This window comes from Anthonomus grandis, chromosome 15, assembly GCF_022605725.1.
Source record: "Anthonomus grandis grandis chromosome 15, icAntGran1.3, whole genome shotgun sequence".
Lineage (NCBI taxonomy): Eukaryota > Metazoa > Arthropoda > Insecta > Coleoptera > Curculionidae > Anthonomus > Anthonomus grandis.
The window spans coordinates 1,473,774-1,499,787 of NC_065560.1; the positions used below are offsets into that span (position 1 = coordinate 1,473,774).

The 26,014-nt window shown below is 34.0% G+C and overlaps 4 protein-coding genes across 4 annotated transcripts; 2 read left to right on the forward strand and 2 right to left on the reverse strand.

Moving 5' to 3' along the window:
* Positions 1-3,448: 3,448 nt before the first annotated feature.
* LOC126745223 (gamma-aminobutyric acid receptor-associated protein) lies at positions 3,449-8,378 on the reverse strand. The gene is made up of 3 exons (XM_050452973.1): positions 8,169-8,378; positions 3,817-4,014; positions 3,449-3,759 (listed from the first exon to the last, which is right to left on the reverse strand). The coding sequence occupies exons 1-3, from the start codon at positions 8,256-8,258 to the stop codon at positions 3,694-3,696; spliced, it is 354 nt and encodes a 117-aa protein (XP_050308930.1). The 5' UTR covers positions 8,259-8,378; the 3' UTR covers positions 3,449-3,693.
* A 1,109-nt stretch (positions 8,379-9,487) lies between these two features.
* LOC126745220 (uncharacterized) lies at positions 9,488-10,481 on the forward strand. The gene is made up of 3 exons (XM_050452970.1): positions 9,488-9,832; positions 10,015-10,205; positions 10,259-10,481. The coding sequence occupies exons 1-3, from the start codon at positions 9,585-9,587 to the stop codon at positions 10,474-10,476; spliced, it is 657 nt and encodes a 218-aa protein (XP_050308927.1). The 5' UTR covers positions 9,488-9,584; the 3' UTR covers positions 10,477-10,481.
* A 1,367-nt stretch (positions 10,482-11,848) lies between these two features.
* On the forward strand, positions 11,849-19,012 carry LOC126745218 (synaptosomal-associated protein 29). Its single transcript, XM_050452967.1, has 4 exons — positions 11,849-12,127; positions 17,469-17,771; positions 17,865-18,046; positions 18,100-19,012. The coding sequence occupies exons 1-4, from the start codon at positions 11,999-12,001 to the stop codon at positions 18,239-18,241; spliced, it is 756 nt and encodes a 251-aa protein (XP_050308924.1). The 5' UTR covers positions 11,849-11,998; the 3' UTR covers positions 18,242-19,012.
* A 5,567-nt stretch (positions 19,013-24,579) lies between these two features.
* Positions 24,580-25,769, reverse strand: LOC126745219 (transcription initiation factor TFIID subunit 9). Its single transcript, XM_050452969.1, has 3 exons — positions 25,338-25,769; positions 25,045-25,210; positions 24,580-24,901 (listed from the first exon to the last, which is right to left on the reverse strand). The coding sequence occupies exons 1-3, from the start codon at positions 25,623-25,625 to the stop codon at positions 24,645-24,647; spliced, it is 711 nt and encodes a 236-aa protein (XP_050308926.1). The 5' UTR covers positions 25,626-25,769; the 3' UTR covers positions 24,580-24,644.
* Positions 25,770-26,014: the final 245 nt, after the last annotated feature.

Here is a 26,014-nt window from a genome sequence, read left to right on the forward strand (position 1 = left end):
CACTGTTCAAGGTTTGAAAAGAGAACTCAAAGAATGAAAAGATTGCAGCTGATATTTTCTTGGCACTTTGAAATCCAAAAATTATAGCTGTAACCTAATATAGTTTGCTTTCCGGTTAATATGACATAGGTAAGTCGCTTTTTAACCAATTTCTCGTCGATTGGAAGCATTACAAGAAGAAGGTGATTCTGAAACTTTTATTCTAGCAAATCGATTGACAACTATAGTTTATCAAAGTCGTATTCAGCAGCGGTGTTCTGTGATCTTCCGAATTCTGCCTGTTGATGAAACCAAAAGTGCTCTAAAAAGCAATTTTTTAAGCCCAGAATGACATTTCTACCCCTAAATCCATCCTCGGACATTTCAATGTATTAGTGTGAAAAAATTATGAAAATATCTTCAGCGGTTCTAAAGTTATGCCCAAAAATGTCCGCTAAGGAACAAAAATGTTGATGAGCCAATATGCGTTTCAAAGACCTCGAATCTGATGGCTCTAGGACCTTGGTGGATAAAATTGTCTCTAACTCAAGGATTTTTTGAGGTAAAAAAATCGATCGTATATGAAATTATTCGGAAAGAAACGTGCTTTGTTTGTGTAACACTCTTAAAATAATATTTCAATTATTCGTGAAAATATTGTGAAGAAAACTGGAAATTTGCCAATAAAAATTGCCCTAACCAAAACTGCTCTAAATAGCAATTTTTTAAACCCAGAATGACGTTTCTACCCTCAAATCCATCCTCAGACATTCCTCTGTATTAGTGTGAAAAAATTATGAAAATATCTTTAGCGGTTTTAAAGTTATGCCCAAAAATGTCCGCTAAGGAACAAAAATGTTAATGAGCCACTATGCGTTTCAAAAACCTCGAATATGATGGCTCTAGGACCTTGGTGGATAAAATTGTCTCTAACTCAAGGAGTTTTTGAGGTACAAAAATCGTTCATATATGAAATTATTGGGAAAGAAACGTGCATTCTTTGTCCAACACCCTTAAAATAATATTTCAATTTTTTGTGAAAATATTGAGAACAAAAGTGAAAATTAGCAAAAAAAATTGCCCTTAGCAAAAGTGCTCTAAATAGCATTGAATGTCTACCAAAAATGTCTACTAATGAAGAAAAATTTTGATGAGCGGTTCAAAAACCTCAAATCTAACGACTCTAGGACCTTGGTGGATAAACTTGTCTCTAACTCAAAGAGTTTTTGAGGTACAAAACTCGTTCGTATATGAAATTATTCGGAAAGAAACGTGCTTTGTTTGTGTAACACTCTTAAAATAATATTTCAATTATTCTTGAAAATATTGAGAACAAAAGTGAAAATTAGCAAAAAAAAATGGCCCAACCAAAAGTGCTCTAAACAACAATTTTTTAAACTCAGAATGACGTTTCTACCTTCAAATCTATCCTCAGACATTCCCCTGTATTGTTATGAAAAATGTATGAAGATATCTTCAGTGGTTCTAAAAGGTTATGCACAAAGATGAAAAACCTCAAATCTAACGACTTGGTGGACAAAATGGCCTCTAACTTTATGAATTTGATACTAGTAATAGAATGAGTAACTCTTATAAACGCCAATAATATAAGTATGGCCCATAAAAACTCGGTCGGGCTTTCAGGTCCTTTATTCTCACATCACTTCTTGATGAAATATGCCCTTTTGAACCCACTATCGCAGAGAGAAGTTGCTCACAGGTTATCTCTCTCTGTTACTCTTTAAACTTTAATATGGTTCTCTCTCCACACTCTATTGATTACCTTAACTACTGATTCAAGAGATGCACTAACGGTCTTACATTTTATACCTTTAGTGACCAAGTTTAGGTCCATAATCCCTGATACAGGTTTCTACCTTCACACTCTTAGTGACCTAATGAAGGTCCATAAATGCCATTGTTCTCTGAACATATTTAAAACCTACTTTTATGAGTATATATACATTTTATTATTGAGTTCAGGCATCATGATGCAGTAGGTTAAAGTACTCAACTAAATATATGTTTAAAGTAAAAGTACTTTGTTCCTAGTTAGTATAAAAAATGATCTTACTTGCTAAGAAGTCAGAGTGAGTATAAATATTTATAAATTTGTTACAGTTCAATAGTTTAATTAAATAAGAAATACATGTTCACTGAACTGCCTGGAATAATTAATTCAGTCATTAGTTGCATTAAAATTCCATTTATCTGTCAATTTCAGGCAGTACTGGCATCATGATTCTTATATTTCAGGCCTTAGATTATTTTAAATGTCCGGCAAATTAAATTAATTAAGGCTCAACTTCCTGGAATAATTATAATTTCACAATTCCTGGCAGTTCAATTAAATAAATGAGAAGTAGGTATATTATGCTTAATTGCCTGGAATTAATCGAGTCATTATTAATATTTCGGTGAAAATCATTTTACAATTCCAGGTAGTGCAATAGTTTAATTACATAAAAAAATTTTATGCTCAACTACCTAGAATTAATTGATTCCAGGCAGTACTGGTATCATGATTTTTATATTTCAGGCCTTAGATTATTTTAAATGTCAGGCAAATTAAGACTCAACTTCCTGGAATAATTAATTCAGTCATTAATTGCATCAAGACTCGACATATTTATTTAAATCTACTTGAAGACATCTGATACTTTTGCAGCTGCGACACTGTTCTGTTTTCTCATCTTTAGACAGGTATCAATCAAGTTTGTTTCACTTATTACATTAATTGGTTCAGTACTTTGATGAATATAAAAAGTAAACTATTATTAACAAAATCATATTATTCCTTCTAGGAATATTTTAACGACTCTCTCTCAGTTTATTTGATTGAAACTTTCTATGTCCTACATTGGTTTAAATTAAGTTTACCCTCTATTATTTTATATGCAAATTAAAAGTAAAAGAATGATGAATGCACTTTGTGTATTGACTAACTTAGAAATGAAGATAGAGTAGAAATTAAGAGTTAAGGCTTTGTACACAACATTATTTTGTTAGTTACAAAAGCCTTACACCATTTTTGGGAATATTTTCATGAAATAATAAGAATTTTCTCAACATTAGGCTAAAAACAAAGAGATTTTACCCACCAACGTTTAATATGACAACTTTGTGCAGTTAGACAACCAAAGTCCAATATCCACCAAACCTAAAACCCTTTGTGCAATACCCACATTTTTCATATAAATATTTTATAGTAAGGAAAAGGCTCTTAGGGCAAAAAAAATTCATTATTGGGCTTTACAACTAATTTTAATATTTTTATTTTCTAACACCTTTACGAGTGTCATATAATCCTACAACTAATCATAAACATCACTTTCCCTCGAGGAAATCCCCTAAACTAAATTATTATAAGTTTATTTGAATACCATGTACACGTCACACGGCGTGCAAAAATTAAACCTAACAGCCGTCTTAACTTATAAATAATAAAAAAAACAAAATAATAACCAAACAATATAGTAGCTCATATTTAATTTGCATCAATTATAAACATAAAAGTACAGCGGGTGCAGTATTGGACTTCCCTTGACATCGAGATGCTGGAAATCACATATTTAGCCCATAATGTGAGGGTACTTACGATAAATTTAAATACATAGTTTGATAGTATACTATAGATGCGGAAAAAATAAAATTTCATCATAGATTCATATTTTAGTAAGATTACATGTAATTTTACATCCTAGAAAGGTTCATTTACTGTCCATAAACGTTCTCGTCAGAATAGGCAATGTATAGGAAGAAATCCTCTTCGTGATGTTCCTGTAAGAAAAATTGATAATGTTTTAACATGTATTGCTCACTATTTGGGGTTATTACTTGGTATAGGGAGCCCATAGTAGCAGATGTAGGAGGAATCACATTGTTAACAAAGAAGAACAGAGCGTCTTCGGGTCTCAAATGGATCCTCTTTCTGATTAAGAAGTAGAACTGGCCCACCGTCAAGTCAGACGGGACCAGGTACTTTTTCTTGTCGACATCCCCAATTTTTGCTTGGGGTGCCCTTTCGACAATCACCTAATAAAAATAAAACATAGATGTTTGGGTATAAAAAAAAAACATGCTTTATTGTTATTAACAAAGAAAAATTGTTCTAAACAAATCTACTTAAAATTACTACCACTAAACTTAACCACTACACCCCATACACACTCGAGTTCCAAAACAAACATCAGAAAGAAAATACATAAAAAGTAAATTAAATTCCATAATTATCTCCTCAAGTATAAGACAGCAAAGAATTCAAACCATACAAACAAATCAAATAAAATTCAAATACTGTACAGGGAAAATTAGAATGTGTCGACGTAGTGAATAGTAACATTTTTTGGTTAAAAGTATTTTCAATTTACGTTTAAAAGTGTCAATACATGTTGCCTCCCTGATTCCACCTGGTAAACGATTGAAAATTTTGATTCCCTCGTAGAAAATAGATTTTTTTGTTAATGTGGAGGAGGGGATTGGAAGATTTAGATCGTTCACTTGACGCGTTAAGTATCTTGGATTTGGCGTTATAAATTTAAAGCGATTTGCAAAAAGTAAGCAGGCCACTTCCTGAATGTAGAGGGAGAAGACAGTGTGTATGCCCAGCCTAACAAATAATGGGCGACAGGAATCTCTTGGTTTAGCCCCACGGATGTAACGCACGCTTCCGTAAAACAAGCAGTATTTGTAGAAGGTAGGAAGAAGAGAAGCAAATGGCATACCTAAGGTGGGATTCAATTAATGAAAAATATACAGATCTTCCAAACTCCATGCCAAGCTCCAGGGTAGCCGCTCTGACTGCAAAACAACCTGCAGACACCTTTTTGCAAGTACCGAGGATATGCTCTTCAAATCTGAGTTCTCTGTCAATGAATATACCTCTTCTTATACCTTGTCAAGAAAAATCTTAGCTGATAGGTTGTCTTCTCCAGTTGAATTTTTATTTTTTTCAGTATACAGAATATCCTTGAGTTCATTTAGGTTTGTAGGTATAAAGGAGAAGGAATTTGGAACATAAATGGCTGGCATAAAGGAAAGAGGATCCACAGAAGGGTTCAAATGTTGCTGAAGTTGTAGAGCAATATTAGAAAAAAAATTGTTAAAATCATTGGGAGAGACTTCAGGGCATTGTCTTGACTGCTTACCACAATTGTGACGAATATTATTAATAATTTTCCAACTCTCCTTATATTTGTTAGATGAACCACTTAAATGGTTGGAGTAGTAAGTTTGCTTAGAGATTCTTATCAGACGACGATACAAGGCTCAGTAAGAATTGAAATAGTTATGAAAAACTGGAGAGTCAGTGAACTTTCTTATTGTGTGAAGAGATCTCAGATTTCTTGAAGATACTTTCAAACCCCTCGTGAACCAAGATTTTATAGGTTTGGATTTTGGTTTGATTTTAATCATTAATCATAATCATAATTTTTATTGATGCCAGTAATATAAATTTTACACAAGTCAAAAAATACTACTTAACAGTACTAACACTAAGAACATTAAATTAAAATTCGACTATAACTAAAACAATAAATGATGTTATAAAAACACAGTAAAATCACCTTAAAATATGTGGTTTAAAAACTCCTCTAATGAATAAAAAGCATTCACTAATAAAACTTTTTTGATTTTTGTTTTAAAACTGTTTAGAGGTAAGTATTTTATTTCAGAGGGAAGAGCATTAAATAATTTTATTCCCCAAAAGCCCGGTCCATCCTGACACCTTCCCAGACGGCAGTAAGGAGGTACAAAGTCAGTTCTATGGCGAGTATTATAGCCATGTATATCTTGGTGAGTAGTAAAAGACTGAGTATTACGTTTAACATACAGAAGGTTTTCCAAAATGTACACTGAGGGCAGGGTGAGAATGCCAAGTTGTTTAAAGGCTGCCTTGCAGTCCTCCCTATATGCAAGACCAGCTAGTACCCTTATCACCCTTCTCTGTATACCGAACACACGTTTGGTATCAGATGCATGTCCCCAGGCTAGAATACTATATGACAAGTGTGAATGGAAAACACCAAAGTAAGTATGCAGTTCTCAGAACTGCTGCTGAGACCCTATCACTGAGCCCTCTTATTAGATAGGCAGCTTTGTTTAGCTTTAAAGTCAGTTGGTTGATGTGATGACCCCAATGTAAACGTTGGTCTAGTGTGACTCCTAGGAATTTAGCTGTGTCAGCAGACTCCACCTGCCCAAGTTGCCCAAGCCGATTGCTGCAGAACCAGCTTTCAACTCCTTCCCGCGCCACCAGGGATCCCTCCAGGGAAGCACCCAGAGTGTCAGCCCGAAAGGATACTGTGGTGTCATCGGCAAAGAGGGTAAATTTTGCATATTCACTAATTAGTGGAAGATCATTGATATATATTAAAAAAAGAATGGGTCCCAGAATTGACTTCTAAGGCACTCCCATTGTAATATCGCCTATTGCCGACGCCACCCCAGCAAAACTCACAGACTGACACCTGCCCTCAAGGTAAGATTTCATAAGTTGAATGCTTGATGGATTAAAATTATAGGCTTTGAGCTTTCCAAGAAGGATCCCATGGAAGACGCAATCAAAAGCTTTACTCAGGTCGCAGCAAAGAACTGTGTCATATTGAAAATTTTGAAAACCTTCAAGAATATCTGAAACCAAATCCAAGACGCCCAGAACTGTACTTTTGTCTTTACGAAAACCAAATTGACATAATAAGTTGTTTTTTTCAAAGAAGTCCACAATCTGTTCAGCTAGACACCTCTCTAAAATCTTGGACACAATTGGTAAAAGAGATATAGGCCTGTAATTATCTGGTTTATTGCAATCACCCTTCTTAAACAAAGGAATTACAAGTGCCTCCTTTAAAACAGATGGAAAGCATGATTCTTTAAGGCACAAATTGATTAAATTTGTAAGTGGAACAATAATTTCATTTGTAATTGATTTTAATATTTTAACATTTAGACCAAAAATATCCTTACTATTTTTATTTTTGAGGCTGGAGATAATATCACGGACATTGTTATAGGATACTTCATTGAAAGAAAAAACAATATCATGTTTGGGAATCAATGATATTGGATCAATATTTGAAATTGGCATTCCTGACCTGATACCCTGACCTACACCCAAAAAGAAGTTGTTAAAATCATTCGCTGTAAGACTACAATCTCTAACCCTTCCTGGGAAGGGTTTGGGAAGAAGGCTCATTGGGAAGGAAGCATCAAAGAGCTTAACAATTTTTGTGTGAAAGGAAGATAAATCGAAAATAGAATTCCAGGACTCAAGAGCTAAAAGTTGACGAAACTTATTAATACCAAAAATTCGACCATATTACTGTGCAGATACACTACATTCCTTTTGTATATTTGCTATTTTACATAGTATAAACTCATGATCTGATAAAGCAGAATTTGCGACTGTACACTCCACGGAGTCATATGGAAAATTAGAACAAATATAGTCAATAGTGGAGCTTGTTGACTGTGTTATACGAGTAGAATCTTTTACATGCATATGTATATTAAATGCCCCCATTAGATGATCGAGGCGCAGAGTAAAGACAGAATTTTTATCATTAAAGTTGATATTAAAGTCTCCTGTAAGAAACAGTACTGTAAGAACATATAAACTAGCCCGAGCTCAAATTCTTATTATATAGCTGTTTAAGGTTTCTATTTTTGAATCTAGAGTTTAACAATAGTGAGTAATAATAATATTCTGTTGTCTCTTTATTACATTTGCACCATATGGTAGCACCCGACTACTTATGAGGTTATGACTATTTCATTATGATAATTTATGTTGCTAGGGTTTTGGGTGATGCAAACAAATAAACGATTAGTTTAATGGAGCATAAGTAATGGCCCTTTATCCCCTACTATTCTAATTTAAATTAGAAGCAGAAAACAAAGGATTCAAAACAAAAATGACCAGATTATGTATTTGTGTTGACCTTGCAGCTGAGAGCACAAAAATAACAAAAACATTGGCCAAAAAATCGGAAAACGTCATTCAAATTGGTCACGGTTTATAAATAATTTCACGGAAAAATAAGTAATTAGTAAAATACGCCCCGTGTGTATCAAAAAACATTAAAATATATGAAAATTATAAACTGCGTTTCGCCATATTATAACAACGGAGCGGCCATTCTTTGTTAGGAAAAACCTAGATAACATTACGAAATATCGGTTTAACTTACTGGCACCCTGTCCGGGTATTTCCTTCTGATTTTCTCCCCTTCGATTTTCCTTTTTTCGAAGGGATACTCTTCTTTGTATACGAAACGCATTTTCCGCGATATTTCAACGAGAATTTAACACAAATAAAGTTTCTTTTTTGTTACTGTTGTGTGTGTAGTCGTTTGACGTCTTAGGAAAACAGTGACAAACACAAAACCGCAATGGCAAACGGTTGGCAGCACTTGCACCTTTGTTTGGAAAACAATCGATAGTGTGACAGGTCAGGCCACCCATGGCTAAGGGTCAGGATACACCCGATGCGAATTAGACGCTAGCAGCATAGTATTGCATCTATTTTCATTCTTAATTGAACAACAATAATTCTTCCTCCGCTAATAATAATAACGTTTATTATTTACCATGGAAATTACATAGAATATAAACTTACAGGTGTATTCAATAATTGAGGTAAATAAAAGCTAATGTATCAGACTCTTGCATGGAAAATGCAGGTTCTGTTCTACCTACACAGCTACAACGTAAAAGACTTTTGGACTAAACTACTTTTTAAATAAAACTAACAACTAAGAAATTAAACTAAACTCACTACTAGATATAATATACATACATTACATTTAAATAGTTGATGATTTGGTACAGATTGCAACAATACAACAATTAAATACGGAAGAATATGTCTAATACTAGTCATTCAATTACAATTTATAAACAAGAAGTCTTCTAGCTCTAATATGCATGTTACTGATTATCTAATTATTAATATCGAGATACAATTCTCACGTGAAAAAGTGACTTTGGAGATTCTTGTGACATCGGAGCGCCCTCTACCAGAGCTGAATCTCACCGTAATTTTCACCAATCGACGTGGTCGAATCAGGCGGCAAATTTAAATTTTATTAGGCAAGGGAAATTTTAATGTTATATCTTCTCTTTTTCTATTGTTTTCTTCAAATCAAATTAAAACAAGCTTTATTCTTATGAACGAATATTTGTTGTTAACAAAGCAACTTCAAATTAAGAAATAAAAAAACAGAGTAATAAAGAGAAATGTATACAAAAAAAGGAGAAAAAGCAATAGCATATATATACACACAAAAACATACACTGTAGACTTCACAAGACATTAAGCATAAAACACTTCAAGATTATAGTACCTAGGCCTTTCTGTCAGATACTTTTTAAGCCTATATATAAAGCATTTGAGTGTTGCAAGGTCTCTAATGTTGCATGGCAGGTGATTGAATACCTTTATACCTTCGTAAAAAATTGATTTCTGATTATAAGAGCGGACGTTGGAATTTTTACTACACGCTAAACTTCACTTTGCTGTCACGCCCGTTAACCGCAATCTCCTCTGTCACAAAATTACGACGTCAAAACTGAACATTTTTTTTTCTTTAATTCGTGGCGTGAAAATGTTTAATTTCACCGAAACGATAATCGCGCGCAGAGTTTGGAAAGTGTTTCGGTTCTTGTCGATGCAACAGCAGACGCCCCCCGAACTGCACCATTGCACCCTTTACGTGAAAAAATTCGGTACTGATAACGAAACGACCGTCCTGAACTACATTTGTTATGGGAAACAGATTTGTTGCGAACGAGCAAACGGATGTTGTCCTTTGCATAAGATCAATAGTTCTTATTTTAACTATTGGTGCTTCTGGTAATGGTTTAAATAATATTGAACGTGATTATGAATAACCTTTTGAAAGTGTCATTAGTATGTTAACATGGTCCCATTTAAGTGGTTTCGATATTATGTGTTTAAATTGTTCCTTGAACCGGCGTTCATCTGGTTCTAAAGTTTCTTCTTGTAAACCATAAATACCAATATTGCGTTTTCAGGTTGATAATCCTAGGTGGAATATTCATTTGCTACTTCCTGGTTTGGCTTTGCAAAAAGTTCGGCAAAGAGTATCAAACTACTCTGGAGCATAATGAAGAGAACTGCGATAACCCCCGTGGCCTAAGATCGGTTCAGTACGTCCACAGGGTGGATCGTTTCCTGGAAGATCTAATTCAGAACTGCAGGACTCGTAAGTCATAAATGCGTCTATAATAATGAGCTCAAGTGGGAATATTATTATAGGTTTAGCCAGTCAAAGGCACACAGTAGAAAATTTGGACGAAGTTAAAGTGGATAGGCTAGCACCGCCTCCGGAATATAAGGATGCCCTTAATATGCCCAAGCCCGAGGCAAATGAAACAGTACCACAGTCGAGTTCTGAACGGGATAGCAATTCGGTTGTAAACGTTAGTGAGAGTGAAGTGGTACCGACCTACGAGGACGCAATAAAGAAACTTTAGTGTAATTTTTGGTATTTATTTAGTGTATGAATGTTTTGCGGCAAGGATCCTTGCAATAGACTCAGTTAAGTCAACCGGTTTGGTGCAATCTAAGTGATACCCAGAATTTCAGGACGTTCAACAGTTACTGATTGCCACACATATGAAATGCACATCATTTTGCTCACAAAAATAATATAGTAACATAACCTGGGAAAATCAGGCTAAAGTTTCTTCATAATATTGTAGAGAGATGTAGCGTAGATGAAACATCTTGTCGAACTTGCATTGTCTTATTTATTTAATGTAACACGACGTTTCGGTTGGTAAGTATCTCCAACCGTTATCAAGTACTTACTAACCGAAACGTCGTGTTACATTAAATAAATAAGACAATGCAAGTTCGACAAGATGTTTTCACTGTACCATTGTCTACCACTTTCAAAAACACATGTAGCGTAGATGTCTCACAGGGAGCAATCCTGGATCCAAGTCCATATTCTTTATTATATTTATGAGTGGCATACAGGATCTCTGTGGGCCCTTGGGTCGCGCAGTATTGTATGCGATGATATTAATATTTTAATAAGAAATAGTAATATTGCCAAACTGTAATCTTGTGTTGAATAATGGCCTTGTACTAAACAGCAGCAAAACTATATTTATGCAAGTATTTCCCAAAAACACTACCATCAAAACATCTTGTCGAACTTGCATTGTCTTATTTATTTAATGTTTAAGAGTTTACACTTGATAACGGTTGGAGATACTTACCAACCGAAACGTCGTGTTACATTAAATAAATAAGACAACGCAAGTTCGACAAGATGTTTTCACTGTACCATTGTCTACCACCTTCAAAAAACACACTACCATCAATTATGATCTTCTAGTTAAACTAGCAGGAAAAACGTAATAGAGAGCTCTTCAAGTTTCTTGGACTCAATGTTGATCAGAAATTAACGTGAGAGAGTCATATTGATGAAGTTTGTAAGAAAATGAGTTCGCTATATTTCTTAATTAGGCAGTTAAGAAATAACGTTAAAGTAGAAATACTACAAATGATTTACTATGGGCTTGTGCAGTCTACTTTGCATCGGATTTTCCAACAACATAATTAGACTTTTTTATTGCGAATTTCCTTTCCTTTAATTTGATATAGCTTCATTGATGAATAGATTTGGTTTTTTTTATATAAATGCGAAAGAGGCATATAGTGCGAGTAGTGGGAAAAGGTACGTGCGTCCTGCTGCATTTTCGCCTCATATACACGGCTTAACATAGGCGTTAAACGTCCTGAGATTCTAGGGTTCATGGTAAATGTCTATAGTGGTCCGTGCATCTTGGCAACGCCGCTAGATTGAAACTGTCAACAGTGTCAACCTTATCAGCTGATTTTTTGACATACTTTGTTAATAAAAATAACATAATTATAGGTATATTATTACAAAAAAAAAACGATATTTAACAACCCACTTTTAATTAGAAAGAAAGTTCATATTTATTTGATTTATACTCGTGTAGATAGTCGTGTAGACAGGCAATGTCAGGTCATAATTACATAAAATCAACGAACCCCTTCGATGACGATTTTCAGGATGATGTGGACGACGAGACCTTCCTGAAGAACTCCAGAAGGCCTCCGCCTTCCTCCAGTAGCTTCGACGCGCAGGTATGTGTTTTGTATTTAATATTTCAACGATAATATAAATTCATTATCATTGGCTAATGGAGACGTTGCTGTTAAACTGTCTTCTGGTCCACCTGCAGTTAGAATAGCCACAAAACAGCTGTGAGGGTCGTTTCCTCTTTCAGTTGATTTTGCCTTTAATAGATTTATTTACTTTTTTGGAGTTTATCCTCCAAAACGCTTTTTAACTCTCATTTTCATCATTCAGAATATAGTGCTGTGTTGGTCCAAGGAATTCTTGTAAATACGCTTATGTAGCTAATAGTTATCAAGTATTTATTTTCTATAAGATATATGAGGGCTTTAAATCGAAACTTTTTAATGTAACATCGGGTGTGCCACAGGGCTCGAACCTGGGTCCGCTCCTGTTTAGTTTTTTTTATAAATGACTCGATTGAGTCACTCCACTTGTCATAGGCTGGCTTTTGCCGATGATTTGAAGCTATATTTAAATGTATATGGTTTGGAGGATTGTGTTTTTGTTCAGAACTGTCTAAATACATCGGAGGTATGGTGCGCTGTTAACAGGTTAGGCTTGAATGCGGCTAAATGTAGTGTGGTCAGTTACTCTAGATCAAAAACACCCTTAAATTTTGATTACTTTATTAATGATACTATTTTGAGTAAATTAGAGCAAATTACTGATCTTGGTATCACCTTTGACTCTGAATTTACATTCGTTCCACACTTCAACAGTCAGCCCTGAGAAGGCTTGGGTTCATAATTAGAAGTTCTCAGAGTTTTACGTTGGAATCTACATTAAGACTGCTTTTCTGTTGCTTTGTGAGATCAAAACTGGAGTTTGGCTGCATTATATGGAACCCACTCTATCAGAATCATGTTGGTCTCCTTGAATCTGTTCAGCGTACATTTGCTAAGTTTTTGGCCTTCAGGCAGGATGGCATATATCCGGTAAGAGGGTTTGATCATCGGCAACTATTGGAACGCTTCAATCTACATCCATTACATCTCAGAAGAATGATCTTCCCTGTAAAATTCCTGCATATGGGTTACTGAATGGATTCATTGATAGTCCTGTATACCAATATACACCAAATATACACCACAAGTTACTGTAAGTACATTTATCATTTTGCTACTGTTTAAAAGTTTACTGTTTATAAGTTTATTGTTGTAATACTTCCTGACAAGATGTTGTACATATATTAAAATCAAATAAAAATAACTGTAAGTATTATAATACGCCCGCTCAAGAATTTAGGCCCTGACAAATTTTCAGAAGTGGGATGTAAAATTTGTCCAGTTCTTAAAGGTCCGCTGGAGGTCAAGTTTTTTTTTTTAAAGCACTTAAATATTTATAGAGTGAGTCCACTGTCTGGTGATTACCTGCAGTAGCTTCTGTCTTAACTACAATATCGCTAATTCCGCAATAATGCTTTCCACTCACGGTTGGCAAGCTTTTATACCACACGTTGGCTAAACCGTCCAATTTACTGGTAGCATAATAAATAGTTGCTTGCTCTGACCATTTAAATATTTGACGCAACTCGTCTATTTTTTTTTTACACCAGTCAAAAATCGTTGGGGTTGAGGGCTGGTACAACCTCACCCTTCACAGCTGGTGCTATTGACCATTCTTTATGCATGGTGGTCTGGATGAACGAGGCCATAACGTTGGTTAGGCGGTCAATAGATTAAGTCGTAGTTAGAGAAGTTTCCGAAAAATTATCGCCTATGTTTTTGAGAACCTGTAAATACCATCTCCGAAAACCTCTTAAAACCATAAAACTTAGATAAAATTCTCGCAGATCGTCCTTATCTTTACATTTGGCAATTAAATTGGATGGCATAGTGCAGGCTATTAAAAGTACCAACAAAGAACTAGTCGAATTTTTGACTCAAAACATAACAAAAAGTAGTCCAGTTACCAAAACACCACTGCAGGAAAAGAAACTGTTAAATATTACAAATGCAAATCCGGCAAAAGAGATCTGTGGCCTTTGAATGTAGTGGTCAAACCTTTTTCATTTCGCCCTATGAGACGTCGCTTCAACGGGATGAATACTTCGCAGAATTTTCGAAGAGGCTTCAACAGGAACCAGAGAAACTAAGTGTGACAGTAAGTGAACCTAAGACACTAAATATTGTATATCAGAACGTAAGAGGGTTAAATACGAAAATAGATGAGTTTTTAGAGAGCATTTGGACTACATCTGATGAATATGATATTGTAATATTAACCGAAACATGGTTGCATAACTCTGTAAATGATTGTGAAATATTTCCAAATATATTTAATGTATTTAGAGTTGATAGGGATTTTCAACTAAGTGGAAAAACCAGAGGGGGTGGAGTTTTACTAGCATCCAAAAATAATTTCTGTGTAAGTACTGTTGACACAGGATTTATAGATGAAAATATTGATTTTTTGTGTGTAAAACTTACAAAGGAAAATTGTAAATGTTTGTATTTATTGACATTATATGTAGCACCATCTTGTACTCTTAACTTGTATGAAAGATTATATGATTTTCTAGAAAAACAGCAATATCTGTTTGACTCTGACATTATTATTATAGGTGACTTAAATATCACAAATCTTAATCGATATTACCAAACAGGAGAGTCAGACAGGTTTGTAGAGACATTTTTGCAATTTTTAAATTTTTATGATGCTACACAAGACAATTTTGTTTCCAATAGCTTAAATCATATACTAGATGTAGTGGTTACAAAAAGTAACTGTACTATATATAATATTCGCAAGGCTGACTTTTTGTCTATGTATTACCTTTTTCTAAAAATAGACTGGAGCTTTCTGGAGTCTCACACTGATATTAATAAAGCAATTGATGAATTTTATAGAACTTTATATTCAATTTTTGATATATGTGTACCTAAAGGCGGAAAAAAATGTAAAAAATATCCTGTTTGGTTTACAAAAAATATTATAAATAAACTAAAACTCAAAGAAAAAGCTCGGAAAAAATACAAATTAAGCAAAAATCAAGATCATTATCTTCAATTTAAAAAACTTAGAGTTGAAATTAAAAAGGATATAAATACCGCCCACAAAAAATATTTAAAGGCAATACAAGACAAAATCAGTGTAGACTCTCGATCTTTCTGGTCATATATAAATAATAAGAAAGGATCTGTGCATATACCCAACAAAATGTTTATGGACAATTCGGAATTTAACTCTGGTGAAGAAATATGTAATGCATTTAGTGACTATTTTAGTAGTGTTTTTTCGAGGGAAGAGGGTAATAACCCGAATACATTAGAAAATATTTATTCACCAGAAATAATTTTAAATAATGTAAATATAGATGATGTAATTGATGTTATTAAGAAATTAGAAGAGAACAAAGCAATAGGTCCAGATAATGTTCCAAGCTATTTGTACAAGGGATTTTGTGATATATTAAGTTACCCATTATGTTTTTTGATTAATCTAAGCCTTAAAACAGGAATTTTTCCCAATGCTTGGAAAGTAGCAAAAATATGTCCAATCTTTAAGAAAGGCAATAAAAGTGAAATAAAAAATTACAGACCTATTGCTGTGCTCTCAGCACCAGCTAAAGTGTTTGAAACCATTATTTTTAGAACTATTTATCGTACTGTTAGATCTAGCATATCAATATTTCAACACGGATTTTTAAAAGCTAAATCAACTGTAAGCAACTTATTAAGTGTCACTCAAACTATATCTGATTTGCTGAATCAGAGAGGTCAAATGGATATTGTATACACAGATTTTGAAAAAGCTTTTGATTAGATATCATTTAAAATATTATTGGATAGATTAGATAGAGAATATGGTTTTCATAATAATTTGGTGCATTTTATTGAGTCCTATTTGTATAACCGTAGACATATAGTTGTGATTGGGGGACATAGTTCGCGACCATTTACTCCTACGTCTGGCATACCACAAGGCTCCAATTTGGGACCATTATTTTTTCTTCTTTTTATTAACTCTCTGACACAAGTAGTAACTCATGCTACATGCTCGCTGTTTGCTGATGATCTCAAATTATATTATCAAATAAATAACATAGATGACTGTAGAATGCTACAAGATGATTTAAATAATGTTGTACAATGGTCAATAGAAAATAGATTATATTTTAATGTCAATAAGTGTGTAGTTATGTCTTATAATAGAAAACAAAGAGATATATTATTTCCTTATAAAATACAAGATAGTCTATTGACTAGAGTAGAAAAGATTAAAGATTTGGGTGTGTTATTTGATAAAAGATTGACTTTTAATCTACATGTAAACGAAGTGGCAAACCGGGCATGCAAAATGTATGGATTTATTGCCAGAAGTACTAAGGATTTCGTGAGTGTTTCCTGTCTCAAGCAGTTGTATGTCTCATTTGTACGTAGTTTGTTGGATTATGCATGTATAGTGTGGTCGCCATATTATAACTGTTACAAATATACGTTGGAGCGGGTGCAAAATAAAATGCTCCGCTATATCTATTTTAGAGAAATAGAGGGGTATATGACCGTGAGGTGTCAACCACGACATTACGCGAAAGATATGCCCTCCAATCATTAGATAAGAGGAGGCAAAAATTTGCAGTTATTTATCTATATAAAACAATAAATGGGCAAATAAATGATCCTACATTTCTTTCAAGGTTGAGTGTGAATGCTCCAGCGTATCTTACTAGAAGATGTAAGACATTTTATATGTCGGATGTAGCTCTTAATAATAGACATTTGAGTTCACCATTATTTAATTTGTGTGAAACTTATAACAGAATTCAAGAAAGCATTGATATTTTTAATACAAGTTGTGCTGAACTCAAATGTCGGTTAGATATAATTTTATAGTTAGTGCTGGCCAGATTAAGTTAGTATTAAGTATTATTTTCAAAACATTTGTTATCTTTATTATTATTATTAGTTTATTATTATTATTATTATTATTATTAGTATATTAGTATTATTATCTTTATTATTATTATTATCATTAGTATGTACTTTGTAATAGGACCGTTTACTTAGTAAAGTACATGAAATAAATAAATAAATAAATAAATACATGTCAGCCCTTAACATTCCGGTTTGTTATCGTTTGCTTTTTTTATTAATTTTTGATGATCCACAAAAGCCAGATAAAATATATTCAGTAAAATAAATTCACGTCTTACAACTATATTTTTCATTGTTTTGCAACTGTTTCCTGTTATTGGGCGAGTTGGAAATAAAGGCTTATTAGAAGGTTTCAATCAGGTCTTTTGCTTCAAATGACTGATACAGCAATACATTTTAAGGCTCATTATTATTGTTTACCATAAATGGGGACAATTGTGACCTACTAACCCAACTTATATGGGTTTAGGTTCAAAGTTTCCAAGAACGTCGCAGACAGATCGAAGAAAACACCATAAGAAGCACCCAGCAGAGTTTAAGTGTCCTAAGGGATTCCGAGCAAATCGGCATAGCGACTGCAGAAGAATTACTGAGGCAAAGGGAGAAGCTCGAGAGAACCGATAAGCAATTGGACGATATTAACAACACACTCAGGTTCTCTCAAAAACACATTAATGGGATCAAGTCCGTTTTTAGTAGCTTGAAGAACTATATGTCCGGGCGGAGTGAGAAGAGTCCCACTACGTCTAGTTCCACTCCAAGTACCGTGAGGGTAAGTGTAGAGAATTTAATTATCTTCACTGTTATGTACATTGTTATCAGAAATACATGATTTATATTCACCTTGACTCTAAACATGTCTCAGGAGTCAACGTCAAACCCTAATCTAGAAAATAAATTACAATCGTATGACCGTTACGAGGGACATCCTACAACGAGACTACGAGGGGAGGACTACGAATCTACACAAACTTACTCTTCGGGTAGTAAAGACTTTAGTGCAAAATTAGATGCCAATTTACAAGAGATGTGCGATAATATTACCAGGTTAGTAGCAATGAATGAGATGCATTCAAAATAAACCCAAAGGTTTATTGTAGGTTGAAGGGATTAGCGGGCGATTTGGGGGAAGAAATCGATTCTCAAAACGACTTATTGGATCGGATTAACGATAAGACTGATAGGGCCGACCTGAACATACAAAGGCAAAACAAGGAGATGATGAAAATACTTAAAAAATGAAGATAGTATTAAATTATTGTTTTTTTCTTATAATTTGTATTTGAATATTATAATATTGTAAAAGAATTATTTTTTCCAAGTTTTAAAGGCAGGTTTTGCTCCATTTACAAAGTGGTCACTCATTTGTGCAAATTGCAAGAGAAATAGTAAAATTTTGTTTATGTAACAGATACAATAGGGATTTTTGATTGAAGGGTAGAAAAATGGTCATGGCAAGAGAAGAAATTCAAAATTTCTTCCAGGCAGTTGAAAATCCCAAAAATTACCTGGAAGAAATGCTTTTCCTTGAACTGAATGAAGATCATCCAGGAAAACGACCTGGAAAAGTGGAATTTTTTAATGATTGTTCCAGGAAGTTAATAGGAAGAAGCTAAATATGAGTTTCTCTAAAAAATTCTTTCAGGTATTCGAATATGCAGAAATCAGGCCTTAAATTTCTTTTTTGACTGCCTAGAAGAAAAAAATTAAAAACTTACTTTTAGGCAGTTAAAAGTCCAAGAAAAATGTTTTTAAGGACCTGAAAAATGGAATTATGTAACAACAAACCAGCCTGATATATAGCCTTAAATTAATAAAGACTCGCTTGATGCGTTCAATATAAGCTTTTTTGTAAACAGGGCCTTATCTCTTATAGATTCCCTTGGAAAAAACTGCCTAATTAGTGATATTTATTTATTCCTTAAAATATACAAATATTTTAATTCTATTTTGGTGTTGTTGTTAATTGTTGTACATTTTTTTAAAGAAATACAGCATGGTTTCACTTTACAAGGTTTAATTTCTTTTCTTATTCCTTCAGTTATAATACTAATTTGTTCATGACTCAAAAACAGTCATATTTGCGAAGTCTCAATTTTACAATAGTATAATGTAAGGCAATTACAATAATTAGTAAATATAGAAAGAAAGAAAGAAAATGTGCTATATTACGTAAGACAACAAAATCTTGTGTACAAGCATCTTAAAAACTAAAAAAATTCCAAATTCACTTTAAATTTCAAACAAACATAACATCTAAAACACTTTACCATAAAATTTACACACATTACGAAAATTAATCATAACAAAACAGATTGAGAAAAAAAAGCATCTTTTTGATAAATTTCATTAAAAAATAAGTAAAGCTGTCAATAAAACAGAATTTAGAAGAAGTAAATTACATTATTTAACAGAAAACAAAACTAAAACACTAAAATGATGTCAGAGCACAGGTTAAAAGGTATCATTAAAAAAATCGTCAAGGCTATAATATGCCCTGGATAATAAAAGTGATTTTAATTCCTTTTTGAATCTCTTAACTTCTAAAATTTGTCTGATACATAGAGGAACATGGTTGTAAATTTTTTTGCTAAGGTATATAAGTGAGTTCTTGGTGAGGGAGGATGTAGGGATTGGTAAGGGAAAATTGTTAACCTGGCGAGTCATATGACCAGTGTTAGAGGGAGGTTTAGGACATTTATGAATAAGAGTAGCTGTTTCTAAGATAAAAAGAGTTAGGATTTTTTGAGATATAAAGAGGGCTTTACAAGAATCTCTTAACCCAGCAGAACATAGGTATCTAACTGCCCTTTTTTGAATCACAAAAATTATGTTTAATAATCCCTTGTTGCTTAAACCCCAAAAAGGCAAGCCATAACGAAGGTGGGACTCAATAAGAGAAAAGTACACTGAACGTGCAACTACCCCTCCCAGCTCATGCCCCGCCATTCTTACTGCAAACTCTGAACTACACTCAATACTCCCTGAACGTCACACTTAAATCCCATAATAAAGGTTTTGCCCACATTAAATACAAGCCTGTTTGCAGCACACCATTCCGATAAAATCTTAAGATCCTTAAAAACCTGGGCTCTAACATTATCAGAATCTCTATGATTCCATAAAATGGTGGTATCATCAGCAAACTGAACCACTTTGCCCTGCAGTTTTAATGAACCCAAATCATTTACATAGAGCAAAAATAATAGTGGTCCTAACACTGAACCCTGAGGTACTCCAGTTTTAAGGGATCTGGAATCGGATAAACATCCAGATACTGTAACTCTTTGGGTACGATTAGACAGATAGGATTCCAGTCATTGCAATGCCACACCTCTAAAGCCATAATTATTAAGATTAGACAGCAGTATTCCATGATCTACACAATCAAATGCCTTGGATAAATCGCAAAACACTGCCGCCGCGGACTCTCCAGAATTTAAGGACACATAGACACTCTCCAAAAAGCCGAAAACAGCATCATGAGTCCCCTTTCCCGTTTGAAATCCAAACTGATTTGCAGATAAAATGCAATTATGTTACAAAAAAGATAAAATTCTGATTTTTGCAAGTTTTTCAACTATCTTGGAGAGGGTAGATAATATAGAAATTGGACGAAAATTACAAGGCTCACTCACATCTCCACCCTTATAAAGAGGGATAACCACTGCCTCCTTCAAACATGCTGGAAAGATGCCATTATGAAAGGAATTGTTTATGGCAGAAGCTAAGGCATTCAATGCTGAGTCAGGCAAAAGGAGTAGTAATTTTGATGATATTCTATCAGCTCCAGCTGATTTATGGTTTTTTAAGCTTTTAATTGCATCTCTAACGTCAGTAAGGCTAACAGGATAAAAGAAAAAAGAATTTTGAACTGACACTTGTTGAATATAATGCAAAGGATCAATATTAGTATTCACATCCTTGAGCAATAAATGAGGAATATTACAGTAATAATCATTTAAACTATTTGGTCTTACTTCTGGTTCTGAAACTTTCTTGTGAGAATTCATTATATAATGAATTATGTACATAGATCAATGATAAATTATTAAGATTGGTTATGCGCAAACAGACTGCTTTTAAATAGTGATAAGACACATCGGGTTACATTCTCTATGAGAGATCTGTCAAATGTAGAGAATGCATCAGAGGTGAGCTTTCTGGGAGTCATTTTGGACCCAAAGCTCCTATGGGGTAAGCACATTGATGGTCTTGCGGGGAAACTCAACAGGGGCCTGTATGTGCTCAGAAACCTCTGCTGATATGTTAAGAACAGCATACTTTGCCATTTTTCATATGCAATTCTTGCCTGGGGCCATGCAGCAGAGGTAAGCAGGGTTTTTGGCTTGCCGAGAAGGCCGGTAAGAGTGATATCTGGTTTAGGTTACAGGGATGATTGCAGAAATATTTATGTTAGTCTTGGTCTCTTGACTGTGCCTTGTTTGTATGTGCTAGAGTGTCTGCTGTATGTTAAACAGTGTGAGAGTCAGTTTCAAGCTCACAGGGATGTCCATGACTACAACACTCGTGCAAAGAACAATTTGGTACCTGCCTATTGGCGTCTAAGGAGGTGTCAGGATGGTCCAGGGTACTGGGCTATTAAGTTTTTTAATGTAAGTATTATCAAATATGACTAGGGTTAAAGATTTTAAGCAAAGGGTGAAGCCTTATTTAATAAAAAATGCATTTTATTCTTTTGACGAGTATCTTAATTCAGATTTTAACATGTTGTAAGTGACATTCTTAATTTTTTTGTTTTAGTATGTATCTTACGTAAAAAATATTGTTTGTAATTATTTTAACCAACCCTTTTAAGTAGTTTCTTTTCAATTAATATTATTTTATCTTTTTTGACGTATGTAAACTGTATATGTGATAACATGAATAAATTATTGAGTATCAATGATAAATTATTGCAAATAGATCTTAAGAATATGACAAAGTACAGTCTTTGATACACTGTTGTATATTTTAATACTACTATATACTTTGTGATGTAACAGTCCTTGAGTATTTATTTCTAAAGTCATTGTTGCATCTTAGATTGTGATTATGGTAGTATCTTTTTTGTTAATTTTTTAATTTTATCTTTTTTGCAACATAATTGCATTTTGTCTGCAAATCAGTTTGGATTTCAAACGGGAAAAGGGACTCATGACGCTGTTTTCGGCTTTTTGGAGAGTGTCTATGTGTCCTATGGTTCATTAAAACTGCAGGGCAAAGTGGTTCAGTTTGCTGATGATACCACCATTTTATGGAATCATAGAGATTCTGATAATGTTAGAGCCCAGGTTTTTAAGGATCTTTAGATTTTATCGGAGTGGTGTGCTGCAAACAGGCTTGTAATTAATGTGGGCAAAACCTTTATTATGGGATTTAAGTGTGACGTTCAGGGCCTTATGTTTAGTGAAAACTCCCCCTTGCAAAACAAAGAAAGCTGTAAGTTCCATGGTATTACCATTGATGGTCGCCTTCGCTTAGAAGATCATATCCTAAATCTTGCATAAAAATTATCCTCTGGATGCTTTGCAGTAAGAATGGCGGGGCATGAGCTGGGAGGGGTAGTTGCACGTTCAGTGTACTTTTCTCTTATTGAGTCCCATCTTCGTTATGGCTTGCCTTTTTGGGGTTTCAGCAACAAGGGATTATTAAACATAATTTTTGTAATTCAAAAAAAGGCAGTTAGATACTGTTCCGCTGGGTTAAAAGATTCTTGTAACCCTCTCTTTATATCTCAAAAAATCCTAACTCTTTTTATCTTAGAAACAGCTACTCTTATTCATAAATGTCCTAAACCTCTCTCTAACACTGGTCATATGACTCGCCAGGTTAACGATTTTCCCTTACCAATCCCTACATCCTCCCTCACTAAGAACTCGCACTTATATACCTTAGCAAAAAGATTTACAACCATGTTCCTCTATGTATCAGACAAATTTTAGAAGTTAAGAAATTCAAAAAGAAATTAAAATTACTTTTATTATCCAGGGCATATTATAGCCTTGACGATTTTTTTAATGATACCTTTTACATTTACATTTACAATGAATCTAACTGCCCCCTTTTGAGTAGTGAAGAGGATATTTAAAAGATCTTGATTAGCCACACCCCAGAACGGTATACCATACCGGAGATGTGACTCAAATAAAGAAAAATATACAGTTCTAGCTAGTTTCTGACCGTTTCCTCCCTAACTTTCCTCACTGCAAAGCATCCCGAAGGGAGTCTCCTACTTAAAGCCAGGATATGCACCTGAGGAAGATTTCCATTAAAAAGTAAATCCGTGAGATCACATTTTAGTCCCATCAAGTGAGTCTTGCTCAGATTTAAACACAAGCGATTGCAGTTGAACCACTCTTTAACGATAATTAGATCATCAACTATTGTTCGTTTCAGCCGCCCAATTTCCATGTCTTGCCATAGTATTCAAGTATTGTCGGCAAAAAGGGTGAAGTAACCAGAGATATTCAACTGAACAAGATCATTAATATATAGCAGGAACAAGACAGAGCCCTGTGGGACACCACAGTTAACTTCCAATGATAAGGACTTTGCTCCCGAGCACACAACATGTTGATAACGGCAATCAAGATAAGATCGAAACCAAGAGAGAGTCAGGCCTCGAAAGCCATATCTCTCGAGCTTTAACAGCAGTATTCGGTGATAGTAATCAGTGATCATCAAGTGATCAACACATCAGCAACTGACCGACCTTCTAAACGACCTACAGAATATGCCCAATTTCTTAAGGAGGTACCACTTACCTCTTGTCCAAGGACTGCCAAAGCACTCAAGATCTGTGCTCTGACATCATTTTAGTGTTTTAGTTTTGTTTTCTATTAAATAATTCAATTTACTTTCTTTAAATTCTGTTTTATGGACAGCTTTACTTATTTTTTAATGAAATTTATCAAAAAAGTGCTTTTTTTTCTGTTAATCTGTTTTGTTATGATTAATTTTGGTAATGTGTGTAAATTTTATGGTAAAGTGTTTTAGATGTTATGTTTGTTTGAAATTTAAAGTGAATTTGGAATTTTTTAGTTTTTAGGATGCTTGTACACAAGATTTTGTTGTCTTACGTAATATAGCACATTTTCTTTCTTAGAGTTTCGCATCTAGCTCTAAGTTCTGAAAAGACTTCGTAGTCTGCAACAGTATGACTAGTCTGATATTTTTTATGTGAAATTTTCTTTTGCTGGATCAAGTACTTTAACTCCCCTGAAAACCAACTGGGAAAAGACGAGGTCTTGAATCTCTTAAGAGGCACAAACAAAGCTATAGCCATATTCAATATATGATAGAACTCTGAAACCGCATCATCAATATTAATTACATTCAAAACATGGTCCCAAACAACTCCAAATATAGAATGAATTATGTACATAGATCAATGATAAATTATTGCTTAAGTCATTTGTTGTCAAGTAATTAAATTCTTATATTAGCTCAGATTGTATTTGTATGTAACGGAATCTTGAAACTTTGCACATGTATCAAGGAATGACAACAATGCAATAATTTGATTACAGTTTCCCATTATACTTATTAAGACTGTCAGGATAAATAAATAATAGGTATTATCATACTAGCCATATTTTTATTAAAATTTTCTTTTAACAGTGAATGACACAAAAACTTCAAATCAATTCATCAAATCAGAATCGTCTTCTCTCTTTCTCTTTAAACTGTTCAGATCTACTTGCATGGAACTGGGAATACTTGGGGCGGCAATTTGAACGTTCTGCGTAATTTGAATTTTCGGTTTGACCACTGTCGTCATTGGACTGCTGCTGATTTTCATCGTCGGCTTCGGAATGGTGACATTTTGCCTTCCGATCGGTGCCTGCTTCCTAATAAAACTAATATTTGATTTGTTCGCCATCTTCATCGCTGGATTTGCTAAAGAGAGATGTAATCATTTAGTCCCATTTTTAACCTTTTGTTTTTGTGTAATATAGGCTACGTTAATAAACTCAAAATGCCACAACACCTAATTGTGCTGCAACAATTACACACCTATCAAGTATTCTTATTTTACTTGCCTGGATTAAAAGTTGTTTTAGTAGTAGCCATCTTTTTCTGTGCAGCTTTTAGTGTGTAATTGCATGATGATAGACAATAACGGTCCGGTGGTAACCTTAAGCCACAATGGGGTTTTACAGATGGCAGCATTGTGTAGTTTTTAGCTGAGGCACATTCTATTACAACCTGCAAATAATAGAATAATTCTGCTTCGTGTATGGAAACTACACACATTTTATACGCAGCTTATAGTTTTATAATAGATTCTAAGATTAAAGCAAGGAAAACTCATAGGCATTGTCTTAGTTATTACCTCTCTAGGAGGTGGAGTAGTGAAAGAAGACTCGGCAGACAATTCAATTGCCAACCGAATATCATCGATATCCAAAGTCCTTTTATTTGAATTGTTGGCATACATTCTCGCCTCTTGGAGAACCGATGTGGCATATCTATATACAAACTCCGTTAATTGAACTATAGTTTTAGGTTCATATTCTGTTATTCCCATTTCTTTCATGATAGCTAGCACCACTTGGCCATCTTTTGGAATATGTTTAGGTTGGGACGGTTTCGGTTTTTCTGATTTTTCTTTATCAGCCATTATGAGGCGACGTATAAGGGAATTGAATGTGTACCTTATATAGTACGTAGATTTACGATATAAATGTGTTATTAAATATCAAACTCAGGTTCACAAGGAAGAGTATTCAAAAATGAACAACAAATAAACACTCAAAACTGTCAAAGTCAATCTGTTATCTGTCAAACCAGTTCTAATTGTGACAGCAATTGTCAAAACAAAAACGATGACGTAGCGAAATGAGGTTAGCTTCGCCCAATTTAGTTGTCAATGTCAAAACAAAAACAGATGTCAGGGAAAAAGGATTATTTAGTTTTAAGAATGGGGACTTATTTCTAATTTATACTAAAAGAAACTTGTTAATTTATTTAGAATTTGCTGTGATAATTAGCAATTTTAGACTTAGGGTT

Bases quoted from the DNA above. Each gene is read 5' to 3' on its own strand.
- LOC126745219 (XM_050452969.1), bottom strand. From the start codon at position 25,625: ATGGCTGATAAAGAAAAATCAGAAAAACCGAAACCGTCCCAACCTAAA. The intron at 25,211-25,337 runs GTAATAACTAAG...TATTATTTGCAG, and splicing joins CTACTCCACCTCCTAGAGAG to GTTGTAATAGAATGTGCCTC. The intron at 24,902-25,044 runs GCAAGTAAAATA...ATCTCTCTTTAG, and splicing joins TAAAACAACTTTTAATCCAG to CAAATCCAGCGATGAAGATG.
- LOC126745220 (XM_050452970.1), top strand. From the start codon at position 9,585: ATGTTTAATTTCACCGAAACGATAATCGCGCGCAGAGTTTGGAAAGTG. The intron at 9,833-10,014 runs GTAATGGTTTAA...TTGCGTTTTCAG, and splicing joins TTTAACTATTGGTGCTTCTG to GTTGATAATCCTAGGTGGAA. The intron at 10,206-10,258 runs GTAAGTCATAAA...ATATTATTATAG, and splicing joins AATTCAGAACTGCAGGACTC to GTTTAGCCAGTCAAAGGCAC.
- LOC126745218 (XM_050452967.1), top strand. From the start codon at position 11,999: ATGTCAGGTCATAATTACATAAAATCAACGAACCCCTTCGATGACGAT. The intron at 12,128-17,468 runs GTATGTGTTTTG...ATATGGGTTTAG, and splicing joins CCAGTAGCTTCGACGCGCAG to GTTCAAAGTTTCCAAGAACG. The intron at 17,772-17,864 runs GTAAGTGTAGAG...AACATGTCTCAG, and splicing joins CCACTCCAAGTACCGTGAGG to GAGTCAACGTCAAACCCTAA.
- LOC126745223 (XM_050452973.1), bottom strand. From the start codon at position 8,258: ATGCGTTTCGTATACAAAGAAGAGTATCCCTTCGAAAAAAGGAAAATC. The intron at 4,015-8,168 runs GTAAGTTAAACC...TATTTTTATTAG, and splicing joins AATACCCGGACAGGGTGCCA to GTGATTGTCGAAAGGGCACC. The intron at 3,760-3,816 runs GTAATAACCCCA...TTTTTCTTACAG, and splicing joins CTATGGGCTCCCTATACCAA to GAACATCACGAAGAGGATTT.